Consider the following 14,209-nt stretch of genomic DNA (forward strand, 5'->3'; position numbering starts at 1 on the left):
GGGCCAGTTCTTTGTGAAGGCGTCTGTTCTCTGAGCAGTTTGAGTGACGCAACTGCACAAGCCGGTAAAAAGATACGCTCTGGTTGACATCTCTTTTTTTTTCTTGTTTAATTATGTGCGAACGAGAAGTTTCAATGGATTTGGAGAATAGGAATGACACTGTCACGTTAAAACAATGGGTAGCATGAGCCTCAATTCTAGCAGACAATGATGACGACGGGAGCGTTTTGTGCGATTTGGAGCAATATGCCAACTCTTACTTTGTCTCACTGCATCGCCGTGAAGTGGAATGCACTGCACCACCATCGCTCTTGCCGCCATCTGCGTCGTGGTGGTAAGCGGAGAGCCTCAGTGTACTAGTGAGTAACATTTTATACAGCATCATTCTGAACCTTTATCTTTAGCCGTAGCTTCAAATTCACTATCTCAGCCCGAACGCAAACAACCTAAATACATTCTGTGGCTGAACTCAGGATAACCATAAGCTCGTCAGGAGGTACGCCGTAGAGTGCGACTTCTGATAAATAGTACCCCCAACGCATGGTACATGAGCCTTCTTACATCCCCCCCCCTCCCCCTTCGTGAAAGCGGCCGCCGTAGCCAGGGTCGAATCCGCTGGCTCGTGCTCAACAGGGCAACACCATAGCCACTGAGCTGCCTAGGTGGTTTCAAATTCGTCGCTGACTGGCGAGGCGATCGAGCACTTAATAAAAACAGCTTATACGTTATCTCTGATGAAAAAAAAAAGAGCAGTGCCGTCCATTTTCATCGTTACCATCACCATTATGACAAAGCAAGTGCACTTCCTAGGCAATGCCCACACGGAATAACGCCAATTTGCCGTTCTTAGGCTGGAAATAAAGCTGCAGTTTTGGGTCCAAGAAATGGGTATGTTTTCAATGCTGTTCATGACGCTGACACTAGTATTTCCAACAATAAATATTGCATGGAGGCTTCTCTATATTTACGCCATCTTAAACTAGGCTGTTTAGCGGTCCTAGATTCCGTTGCATGTGCCTTTAATGCATAGTCCAAGCAAAGCGTAGAAAGTTCAACTTGCTAGCAGCCTGCGCTCATCTATGGGACTGTTGTCGTAACAACATCGGCGCTTTTTTCTATGATATATTTTCTTTATTAGCCATACTTTTTTGGAATTGGGAGAGCATGCTTCATCTGCAAAGTTTTACTCGATGGACCAACTTGTTTGCTGTAGGCGAGCGATTGTCTGTGCGCTGAGAGCGCTTGTGTTACGGCAACAGCAAGGCGACGCCGTTAGTATGACGGCAGTACTATTATTACTCACTTATTGTGCACCGGCGAAGAAAGGATACCTGTTTCTTTACGACCTGGGCAATGTCGCTTTAATAAGCATCGTGTTGCTATGCGACGGGGCGCTTATGAAGGTCAGTGTTAAGGTCAAGATTTACTTTAGAGCTCTGGTACTGCGCCTATGATGGCATCGTTGTCAAGCTGTCATCGTTATACGATTGTGGTCATTTCGGATCGTCATCTCACAGCGGTCGCGCCGTCATTGACGTTCCATCGACGTCATTCCGTCGTCGTCATACAGTCGTCGTCATGCCGCCAGGGACATGGCAAACGATGGCGAGTGCATGCCCTAGCAACGCGGGCTGATATCGAAGGCAGTGTACGTAGCACATAGCCGAAGCAGTGAAAATCAGCGAATAGCTACGCAGATTGTACAAAAAGGGGGGCCTTTAGCAATACGGTCTCTCGCTACATTGCATGAGTGCTAATCACTATAATGTGGGCTGTCATTGTGAGAAGGGTTCTGCGGAGTTTTTGTGCTGACGAACCCAGATTTAATCAGTTCATTACTGATGCGATCATTTTAATGCGAAGCATTTCTTGGCGAACATTTGCCACTTTGACAGTATCTATCTATCTAGTCACCTACGTCTTGGTGCTCTCATGGTCGTTTCTTTAGCTTAGTATGTACCAAAATTGGCATAGTATGACAAGAGTGGACGACGAAAATAAATGATAGGCCATGACATGAATATCATGACATGTGTGTCATGCAGGTCATGAAATAGCCGCGTTCGTCTTGATGCTCTCATGGTCGTTTCGTTAACTTGGTATGTACCAAAATTGGCATAGTATGATAACAGTGTATGACAAACATAAATGATAGGCCATGACATGGATATCAACATGTGTGTCATGTAGGTAATGAAATAGCCGCCTTCGTCTTGGTGCTCTCATGGTCTTTTCATTAACTAGGTCGTTATGGGAAGCACACTGCTTCCCATAACATCAATTCCCACAGGGCGTGGGATCTGCCGGCTTTTTTTTAACAGGCGCTAAACAATTAAAGGCGAGACGCGAGCCGATCTTCCTACCTACGGCAAAATGCCCAGTATGACTGAATGAATGCTTCTCATAATAAGGGTATTATGCGCTTTCGTGGTAAGGCCGCGTTGACTTGTTGCATTGTTAACATGCTATAGCAAGGAGACATACGCACTTGGTTTCTTCGTTGCGACACTCCTTGTTTCTCTTTGTGACACCCGTTGAGAAGCTTTCCAGCCACCACTCAACTGTTGCTATTAGTGAAGTGCTGGAGGCGGAGGTTGCTACAAGCTAAGGAGGAACCTAGCCTTGCGATGATTCCAGCAATTGCAACACCCAAGCTTCTCCTTGTATAGCGCGGAAAAAAAGCGGGCAAGTGTGCACTCGGTTGTGCAAAGTTTAGGCACAGCGAAAGTGTCAATGCTTTTAAGTCTTACTGGCTGCTACTGCTAGGTATTAACTTGGTTGCTGCTAGCTCTTAACTTGGTTTAACTTAGCTACGCATCTAGTGGAGGTATTCCCGAGCGATCATTTTTGGAGGTACCTTGCCTTTCGCAACATTTCGCGTGACTAGCGCTGGACGCGTCGGCGCCTGCAAGCGACAGCGTTCCTGGCATGCCACAAACGCAGGCAGGCAGACAGGCAGCAGCCGTGCCTGTGTCGGGCGAAGCAAGCGCGCACCTGCGCCGGCGGTTACTATAGGCAACGCGAGGTGACGTCATCGCTACTGCTTCGGCGCATGCGCGGCTAGGCAACGCGGGCGGCGTCGGCAGCAGCTCTGCGCATTGCCTCGTTGGTGCTGCTACAATTTGTTTCTGTCTCTATCTCGCTCTCATTTTCTCTTTCACTCTCCCGAGCATTGCCGGCGCCGCGCGCATGCTCTCCTTCCCTCTCCTTAACGACCCATACCAAGGCAGCATGTGCAGGGCACGGAGAGGAGGTGAGGCACACGCCGCTCCGCGAGGTGGTTGCTCGGCAACGCAGTGACGTCATAGCTCGGCGACGTTTTGCGACAGCAGGCGCCACTTTTTACGGTTAGCTAGAACAGATTCGCTGTTAGAACTTGCCACCGAATTAGTCGCAGCATAACGAGGTCTAAGGTCCACCAAAAGATATGCCACTCCACCAAGTTCGCCCTGCACAGGTGACCGCTTCTGCACGAAGTGGTCACGTGTGCGGACTACAAGGTGGTGATGGCCTGCATAATTTACATACGCCGGGCAGAGCATTGGTAGTTTGGTTTTTAAAGAAACAAAAAAAAAGTTGCAGTGACGTTTCACTTCGTGAACGCGGATGACGCGCAAGCGTGTGGGTGCTATAGCACACATGAAGCCATCGGCCCTCGGTGCGTCCCTACGCCTCGACTGTCTGCATCGGAGATAGCTTTCACGATAGGGCTTGCGCGGCCGTGCCGTAAGCAGCAGCCACCGGAGTAAAACACACCCCTGCCGGTGGGAAAACGGCGCGCTTCCTTCACGCTTTCCGCCCTTGTGGGCACGAGATTCAGCCGCCAACGTTGGCTCACCGACGCGTTTTCATTCACACACACAGCATATGACGCGATACCGAAACGAACCCAGTACGTCCATTCCGCGCACAGCAGCCGTACAACGGCCAGAGGAGGTCAACCCAGCGGGCCTCCAACCTACGCTGGTCCTCCGCGAAGGTTCGCCTCTTTTTTCCTTCGACGCTTCGCTGAACACCGCCTAAAATTTCCTCTAGGTGGCGTTGCTTAGCCGCGCGCTGTAAAGCCCCTTGATCTTTAGCGCTCTGAGCGTGCTCCTTCGTAGTTTACCCAGCCCACACTTGTCTTCTCCACCTCCAAGCGCCTTCCTCCTCCGCCTCCTTCGGGGCTTCACACTACCCAACGCCGATTTCACTGACTAGCCGCTAACGCTGGCGCGTAAAAGACTATGACAAAAAAACTTTGCCGTGCTTGAACGCGGTTAATTAAAGCTTGTCGAGCGATAGCACGGTTTTGCTTGCGCTGGGAAAGGGCACAGATGCTGATATCGGCTGTGTGCTCATCTACAGTTTCACCATAAGAAAAAACACAGACGCTGCTCAGCGTGGCCGTAGCAGTAGTGAGCGAAACCTTCATGCTGCGCCTCGCTTCAACGCGAACTAAGCGTCGAAAGCACAGTGCATACGAAGCTACCAACACTCTGCGCACTTTGCACACATCGCAGATAGCTTTCAAGATATAGGCGCCCACGCAGCGTACGCAGCAGCCACCGGTAATGGCAGGATAAGTCCCAGTTTTACCTCGGCTGAGCTTTAAGGTCAGATTTACGTAACAAGATATTTTCTGGGTTTGTACCTAGAGTAGTGGATCTATCACCCTAAAATTTATCAGGCTTCGGAAATTCTGTCTACTCTCAACTTATTTATTGAGAAACCACAGGCTCCCTCGGGCCATAGAAATATTATCTCAAAACTACTATTTTGCGATGCAAAATGACGTTAGTTTTGCCCCCTACCATATCATTTGCTGTGGGTTCAGAAATATACAAGAGGTTTTAGCGAACACTTTCAAAATTTATTTAAGGTTGCCTGTGGCAGATAGCCCAATTCTAGTTAATGAGCTGGTCTACTCGAAGAGGCGGACATTACTTGCACAAGAAATTGAAATGCTTAGTCGAATAATTAACAAAAATTCAATAAATAAATGTTTACCTTATTACCTGATGGCCCATATTGCAATTTACAAATTGTATCTGTGGAGTTCACAAGGCGGATCCACTTGGAACGAATTCTCGGGATGACACCAGTTTCTAGATATTAATTCCCGAACTTTGCGGAGAAATACATTGGCGTTCCAGTTAATTTTGTGCTTCAATGCATAAAGGGACGTTTTGTTAAGAAACTAACTGGAAGGCCAATGCATTTCTCCGCAAAGTTCGGGAATTAATATCTAGAAACTGGTGTCATCCCGAGAATGAAGACTTAGAGATTGACTCCAACCAAATAAGGAAATTTACTAGCCCGACGTTTCGGAACCAATTCGGCTCCTTCTTTCCTTGTTTCCTTATTTGGTTGGAGTCAATCTCTAAGTCTCAATCAATTTTCCCAACCAGACAGGTAATTCTGTCGAAATGTTTAGCTTCATCCCGAGAATTCGTTCCAAGTGGATCCGCCTTGCGAACTCCACTACTACAATTTGTAAATTGTAATATGGACCATCAGGTAATTAGGTAAAAATTTAATTAGTGAATTTTTGTTAATTATTTGATTATGCATTTCAATTTCTTGTGCAAGTAATGTGCGCCTCTTCGAGTAGACCAGCTCATGAACTAGAATTGTGCTTTCTACCACAGGAAGCCTTTAAGAATTTTCGAAAGTGTTCGCTGGAACACCCTGTATACACAGACACCGAAACTATCGAAGCCCTACGTGGAACAGAAAGCGCAGCTCAAATTGTAGCCTACCGAGCCAAGCGCCCGCTCAATAGCTGGAGCACCTGGCTCCCAACTATAAAAACCCGCAGGGGGCGTTAGTTGGAATCCTGGTGCCGGCAGCAAGCTCTTAAATTTTTTGTCGACATACGGGCAGGGTAAAGCTCATGATTAAGACTTGTCCTGGGGACAGTCTAAACCAAAGAATGAGCGGGTGGACATCCCGAACCCAGTTTTTAGCTGGGAGCTGTTGCACCAAAAATTCTGTAATTATGGCGACAGTAGTGAGGTCGGTAACAATACCTGAAGCATAAAAGCTTGCCGGCACTCACTCTTTGCCCAGAGTCAAAGGCCTGGAATCGTCTTGCAAGATCAATCACTTCTATGCGCCACATTGTTCGTTTTCTAAATTATTAGCTAATATTCTATTACGAAGTATTTTCTCTTGTGACTGTACTTGTGGATTCTACCACTCCCTTCCCCTGAATTGCCTTCGGGCCTAGAAGGTACTAAGTAAAATGAAACTAAATGCAAAAATCCAAGTGTGATATGTGTACAATCAATGAATCGACGTCATTATTGCCTTCAATTTTAATTTGCGCCTTGTCTGCCTCGACATTTCGAAAACGTTTTTCACACGCTTCGCAGAACCCGGAGGTTGTGGCTCGTCTCCAGTATGCGGTCCCTTGGAAGACCCTGTGGTCGGAAAGCCTCAGCGGGACTGGTACTGCCGGCCTTTATTCACGCCCGCCTGGGAGCTCATGCAGCTCCGCACTTGCCTTTGCAAGCGGGGCTACGTTCGCAACTCGTGGGGTGAATGCATACCGCGCATAAAGTGCATTCCTTGCAAGTTCCAATGGCAGAGAGACTATCACACGTGCGCATCCGCGTGCCCTGCCACATGCAACAAACCACTGGAGACATCGTGCCAGAAGCCGTGCTACGCGGGATGCGACTGCCCTCCCGGCTGGGTGGTGTGAGTGAAATTGCCGTTTCCACTCTCGACCCTAGGCGCGCATTCCGCGAGCAGACGGCATTAAAAACGAGCATAGCTCAAGCGCGTAGTGTGACAGGTACCCTTGCGAGGCATGGACTGTGCAATGAACGAATGGGTATGAGCGAATATGCAGCATGGACAATAACAATCCCATGACTACCTAAGCCTGCCCAATCCAACATAACTTGCGGCTTGGGATAGTGTGCAATAAAATGTGTGATGAATGGCTGTTTACGGGGAGCGCTAAGGAAGGAATTGCACATTGTTCTTGCATATTTGTTACCTTTTTGTGATTTTATAGGTCCAACCGCAACGTAAAGTGCACACCACATTCTTCAGCTTTAATTGTTCAGCGAGTACAAAATATAGAGAAATGTTCTCAGTACACCACCCATGGAGAACATATTGCAAGAAAGTCTTCAACATCTTGTGATGTATATATACATGCAAAAAAAACTACTACAATTTCACTTCATTCAGTTTTACCCGTATAGAGGAGCCGACTAAAGATTAACACGGAGGGTGTCTTAAATTTTAAGAAGAAATACCAGAATAATCATGCATGCGGCAGTTTTGTGCTCATGTGTACTTCGGCAAACATGAGATTTAAGTATGCTACAAAACATAGACAAATGAAGTTAACACTCCTGCACTGGTGATGGCCACTCTCAGAACAAAAGTTACAAGAAACTGACTACACTCTCTAGTTTATTGACAGGTCACTGAAATAACCGCGGGTTTGTTTCAATTTTTAACAACGCTCAGCTGCACTAAAAACTGGCTCTGAAGAAGTGTTTGGATGTAGATTTGTGCGGTTTCCGTGGGTTTTGTGTTCTCCAATAAAAATCACAATAAGTAACCGAAGTGATACCACTCCTGCCCTACAGCATAGATGGCGCAGCCGAGGCAGAGGCAATGTTGTAACAATCTGAGCTGCATGCTAACCTTGGGAATGTCTTGCTCCTAGCGTTGAGCGAGAATGTTACTTTCCGCTTTGGCGCGCTTGTCAGCACCATATCATTTCTTTTCCACGGGTCGGCGTATCAGACGACACAAGTAACCAGCCTATCATTTGCAAAGTTGATAGCATATTGTTTTGTCTGATTACCTGTACTACTGTCCGCATCGTCAAATCACACTACACTTCTTCGTCGTTTGAATAATTCATTTCTTTCTTGTTCACACAGGCACCCTAACAACTGGCACATGTGCATCCGACACAGGAAATGCCCTCCCATATGCCCAGCTCACTCGACGTACGTGCAATGCGTGTCCAACTGTTCGCCCAAGTGTGGCAAAAGTCCTCCCAGCAAGTGCGTCACCGACTGCAATGTGGGCGCCTGCGTCTGTAATAAGGGCTTTGCGGAATTTGAACGCCGCGGCGTGAAGATGTGCGTGCTTCAGGAAATGTGTTCCTGGTACACTCGCCAGACGTCGATGTTCACGCGTAAAGGCATCGCGCGTAGTGTCTCACCAGGCGTCGCGCACCAACCGGTAAGCGTTACGTTACGCGATCGTAGCGTGCGCTTACAGGCTAACGGAACACCTGGTGGCGTTGCTGCTCGATCTCATACAGAAACGAGTCATTCAACTATCACCAGGACGCATTTCTCGAACGGTACCAAAATGACATCAGAAAGAAGAATTATTAATGTTCCCGGAGGCAATGTTAACACACATGTCATTGTACACACTGTAAGTTTGCAGTCATCTCCTAACGCGGTATCAGGCGCGAATATTGTCCCAACAGCCGCACAGAATACACATTCGCTTCACAGTGGAGGTCACCTGTCAGTCGCTACCACAGTAAACAAAGAGGTTACACTCTCAACTAATACTGCGGCTCTACCCAGGGCTCTCGGCCTACCCATCGAAGGTGCACACTCGGCTGCTATCTCAATAACTCGCCGTGGTGGGGCCAGAGCCGGCACGGTACGTGAACTTCTGCCTCACGTCACAGAGCACTTCTGGAAAACTACAAGAACTAGTTCTGAAAACTCGCGGTCAGTTGCTACGGCTGCCGGTGCTCGTGAAACTGTACGTACAGCAGCCACGCGCTTACCTAGTAGCTTACTACTTGGGGGAAGCGGGGCAAGAACTGCGACGGAAGTCAAGCCCTCATCTCGCGCAGAGGGGCATCTCTTGACCGTGATCAGGTCAACATCACAGGTTACGACCCCCCGTTTTACCGCTCGTCCTGTTGGGTATGGTGTAGACGCACGTTTGCAAATTCAACGCTCACATGCCACAATTGTGCCTGGAAGAGTCAGTAAGGGACGAAGTACAGAACGTACACAATACCCTGGTGCCATAATACCTATTCCACATATCACAGGGACCTTACAAGAGGCTAGACCCCCCTACCGAGCGGTACAAAATGGTACATTCGCTGCCCATGTACAGTCGGTAAATACGACCTTACCTACTAAAACAGGTAATGGGTCTGATTTTGACATTGACTTATGGCTCGCACTTGGTTTAAGGTTTTCTCCTTGGTACCTGCCCTTACATACTAACAATCTATTTGGTGTGCCCCGTAGAAGATATTATCTATGGCCTGCATACTTACAGTGTCCGGAAACATACCGTTGGAGTGATAGCAGGTTGTTACCATGGGCCTTATCTTCAAGTACGCCAGCGGGATATAATGGGACCAGTTATATGCTTTACCCCTGGGGTGCCCCGTTCCATGGCACAAGGTGGATATGGTGGGGATAGTTTGGGACTTTCCATGTGGAGTAGAGCTCTACGGGCAGCCACTTCGTATGATGGTACTGGTTTCATGTTTTACCGATGGGGTGTGCCTATGCGTGGTCGCGTAGGATACGGCTGGCCGGCTTACAGGATTTACCCTTGGAATACACCCTTACGACCTACCTCAAGGTATGGCTGGATTGGCTTTATGCATTATCCTTGGGGCGCACCATTATCTGCTGCAGCCGGACATGGCTGGGCCGGCTACAGAACGCCTCCTTGGCACACACTCTCCCCGCTTCCCCAAGTAAATGTTTGGGGTAGTTATAGATTTTATCGATGGTGCACTTTCTGACATGGTGTCACTGGATGGTACAGCTTGATAACATGCAACGCAGAAAATGTACAAAGCCTATAAAATGTGCAAAACTCTATACCGTACATTACTTGTAACAAAATTAACAGCCATTGCCAAGTATCACGCGTAAGAGTAACAACCTGCAAGAGTGTATGGAGCTTAAGAAATATGAATGTCGAAAGCAGATGTTCAATTCTATGTCAAGCTAAGTTTTAAAGGAGAAATTAAACTTTTCACAATTAACGGTGGTGTGTACAAGTTCCTTTCGTCTTATTCAAACTTTAATTTCAAGAAACGTGTATGTTTATCGTAAATAACGGTCCCTACTTCATGGTCATGCAATTTTTATGCACTGCATATTTCACAAATTATGTCGAAATGCCAACTCCGAATCAGGAGAATGCACAATGCGACATTGATATGCAGTAATGTCAGAAGAACGAAGGCAAGGTGTGCTGTTCGTCGACGGAAGAATGAGATGGCAGGTGCATGTACATAAAAGTACGACATACATGAAGCAATGTTTAGTGATTTATTGACTTCTTGTGTTAGAGTTGGCCATATCCATTGTGAAGGATTGGTCAAGAACGGGCAGACCCCTGGGGAGACATAAGTGTTTAAATGAAATAAAATAATCGAAATAAAAAAATTCATGGAATGATATTAACCGATGTATAAATAGGTATGTGTGCTTTAGAGATATATGTGATCTTAACACACCTTCTTACTTAAAAAACCACAGGACACAGAAATGGGAGGACACACACGGCGCTGAAAAGAACGCCTGATTGGGCGAGTTCTGAGTCCGGTGTTGGAAGCGCTGTTTTTAAGTAACATGGAACACCAATTCGCTTAATCAGCCAATCTTCTTAACATATATGTTAATTTTTTATGTTGGATTGATAGTGATCCACGGCCATTCTGCAGGACTGGCCAAAACGGGCACACACCCAGCGCCATATACTGAGTGAATTCTGAATGAATTCTGGGGTTTTACTTGCCAAAACCACGAGTTGAATATGTGTCACGAGTTGAATATGTGAATATGTATGGGTTAATTCTGGGTACCTGTTGATCTTTAACGTGCCCCCAATGAAAGGGGCACAGGCGTTTTTGCACTATGGCCCCATCGAAATGCAGCTGCCGCGGCCGGAATTTGATCCCGCGACCTCGTGCTTACAGAGCAACGCCATAGTAGCTAAGCTACTACGGCGGGTCGTATACTAAGTGGCTACATGAACGAAAATTAAGTAAATCAAAGAATTCAGTAAACACAATTCTCCATTCAAGTAACAGGTCGACGTGCTTTCGACAGGCCTGCGAGCCGACGTGATATTTTCAGGTTCTATAGCATTTTTTTTCTGTTCCGAAATGAAAGGTGCGCATACTTGGTCTTGGCAAGCACTGCAGAGTTATATACGCCAGTTCACTAGTACTTTCCTTCGGTGCACACATTACATTTGTACATATATCGGCGAAAATATCTGCAGAGATATCGATCGACCAAACACCACCAAGCAGCTATGCCATCACGCCAAATTCGAAAACGTAGGAAAAAAAAACAGTCCGACGATTGTGATACTCCCTAATGCGAAATGTGAGCACAGCTGTATGCGTGTTTTCATTGTGCTATATATTGTGGCAAATAATTTGAGAGCAAAATCACCGCACCGACTGGCAGTAAACCAGTGCCGTCAGGGCATTCGCAGAGGGAGGGACAGTGCATTCTAAAAATTAGGGAGAGTATCCCAGCAGCAAAGGGGCCGATTTACTCTTCAAGGCAATGTTTTACTCTCACAAAATGTCGGGTGGAGTGAAATGCATTGCTCACTCTATCCGCAGCGAGACAGTGAAGTTTTCTTTATACTCTGCCCTTCTGAGAGACAGTAGAATGCCCGTTCTACTCTTGCGTCAACAGAGAGCAAAACGTAGCGTATATTTGCTTAAACTGCAGGAGGCTGGTCCGCAACATGGCGATGTATCGCTCACACACGTAGAGCAAAGAGCACACCGTTTTTCTTGTAAAAGAACAGGCATCCAGACCGCAAACGGGTACGGAGATGAGCGAATTAGTTCCTTATTCGGAGTTGCCCACCTCGCGCCGGCGCCACGTCGCGGTACAGCACAACACCAGCACAACACCAGCCGGCAGGCGGCAGGCGCCAAGGCCATCCAAGAGAGATGAGGACCGGTATTTTGTAGCGATGCTTATTCGCGCTTTTCGTGCTTTGTCAGTGGTCAGAGCGACGGTCCGCTCACGTTATCAACGGGATCAGCCGGCCGTGAGCGATGGATGATAAGGCTAGTATAGAATAAAGCATAACGCATCGCTACAAATTACCAGCCCTTGTGTCAGTCATCTTTCGCCACCGCGAAAAGAGGACAGTCGTTCACCGTTCGTTGCATTGAACAACAAATCCTCCACGGTAAGTGATTTCTAACTTACGTGGCACCATCTGCGTATATGGCATTCAGTCATCGCGAAGTTTAGCCGCCGCGATTGACAACGGACTGGGTATGCGTGCTGCGTCATTCGATGTCAATAGAAAAAAAATGTCACAGTTTCGCCCTAACGGCGAAGCAATGAATGCGATAGCAACATAGCAATGTCATACGAAGTAAGGTGAGCGGCTTTGGTAGCAATATGAATTGTAGTAAACATGAGCTGATTAAGTAAGCAGGTGTGCTGCGGCGTAAGTAGACCGACATGAAGAGAGACTCGATGAACACGAGAAGGCGCGTGTGAAACGGTGGTGTTGATGAGAAGCGCTTCCCGTGGGCAGCGCGTGCGAAGGGACACACCTGTAGCGCTGCACTGCCGATCCGGGCAGCATTTTATGTGTAGCGTGCGTTGGAACTATTACTAACTGAATGAACAAGCGTGGTGTGAGCGCGCACAAACAAACACGAATAGATCATACTGAATGACTGCAGACAACGACTGTCAAAACGCTGGCAGCAAGCGCATACGCCGCAGCGGGCGAAGGTACGTGCGGTCTATCGCTTCAACGGAAACTGAGCGACGAATGCACAGCGCATAAAGGTCAGAGCCGTGTGGAGATAAGAGACGGTGCGGGCGAGCGACGAGCGCAGTTGTTGGCAGAGTAGAAGTGCCCCCCCTCCACTCCCACTCCCTCCGGCGCTGGCTTACCGCTTCCTTGCTTGCGCGTGGGAGATTGAGTGCGTTCGCTCTCCGTGATAGCGCGCGTCCCCGCACGCTTCCGCTCGGGCATACGGCGCGCGGCGAAGATTTTATCTATACGGAACCTCGCGGCGACGGCGACGGCGACGCCAACGGCAGAAATCCGGTTGAAGTGTCCATATAATTGCTATCGCAATAAAAGTCAGTCGTCGCGATGACTGCATGTAATTTTATCACTTGCCGCTATCTGTAAGAGCTCTGAAAATCGCGAACACTGAGTGAACCATGGTGTGTTCAATAGGAACTGAGGCACGTGGTCGCGTAAAGAGGGTTGTTAACCAGCCCATGATTCCGCGCCTATGCGGAGCGTGCTTAGCGTGCGTTTTATGTGTTTGAATTTATTCAGTTCGACAGTCTACTGTGTGCGGAGGGCGGTTTAGCTGAGGAGTTAAATAACAAAAGTCGTAAACTACTGGCGACATGCTTTCGTTATATTAAGGGGCGTGCTTGACAGTGTGTTTCGCCCATGGGTAATCTGCGGCCACTGAAGTTACGTGCAGCGCTAGTGCCAGTTATAAACTTGCCGCAGGCATACAGCTGCAAGCTGCGTGAGGTCAGTTTGACGCGTTGTCTTGAACTGTCTGAAAACACATTGGGAATTGATGTTTTGGGCTGAATAAGACTGACCTATTTTTGCTCACGTATTAGAATGGTGTGAATTTAGGTCTGATTTTGTGTCTCGTGCTGCGATTTTCGAGCACGGTGCGAATGTAAACGGGATCTTATGCGTATAAATTCGGTGACTGGTAAAGCGGCGAGTTATGCACCCGAATCAAATATAACGGCTGTTGTTGGATTACATTGGCTGGGGCGTTGTGCATTGTTGCTGTTGGCTCGGTCTCCACGTTTACTGTTTTCGATTTGGCTGTGTATTTGCTAGTATGAGTTGGCACTAAAGAATTATGTCGTATGAACAGCTAAATCAACGTTCCTACGAGGATTCAAAGCGTAAGCTGCGCATTTTGCTACTGCAAGGCAGATTCAAATGTATTTACCGCCCTAATATGTTTAGTCCAGAAATAAAGCGTCAAACTAAAATGTTACCTTGCATGCTACCAGTCGTCTGCCATACACAATCTATGAGATGGTCTAATAAACTGATACCGTTGGTCTAACTGAAGCTTTTACATGTCTTCCAAAATGTAAAATGCAAGATTTGAAACTGCAGCAAGAGTCCATAATCGCAAAAATTAACTCCACTGCATACCTCAGAAATGAAAATAAGTTCGTGGCTTGTAGAAAACTTAGAT

General features: G+C 47.4%; 1 protein-coding gene across 1 annotated transcript; it reads left to right on the forward strand.

Annotated features, from left to right (window-relative positions):
- The first annotated feature begins 200 nt into the window (after nucleotides 1-200).
- LOC119464071 (uncharacterized) lies at nucleotides 201-10,000 on the forward strand. The gene is made up of 3 exons (XM_037724891.2): nucleotides 201-359; nucleotides 6,357-6,684; nucleotides 7,893-10,000. The coding sequence occupies exons 1-3, from the start codon at nucleotides 290-292 to the stop codon at nucleotides 9,421-9,423; spliced, it is 1,929 nt and encodes a 642-aa protein (XP_037580819.1). The 5' UTR covers nucleotides 201-289; the 3' UTR covers nucleotides 9,424-10,000.
- Nucleotides 10,001-14,209: the final 4,209 nt, after the last annotated feature.

Source organism: Dermacentor silvarum, chromosome 9 (assembly GCF_013339745.2).
Source record: "Dermacentor silvarum isolate Dsil-2018 chromosome 9, BIME_Dsil_1.4, whole genome shotgun sequence".
In the NCBI taxonomy this organism is placed as follows: Eukaryota; Metazoa; Arthropoda; class Arachnida; order Ixodida; family Ixodidae; genus Dermacentor; species Dermacentor silvarum.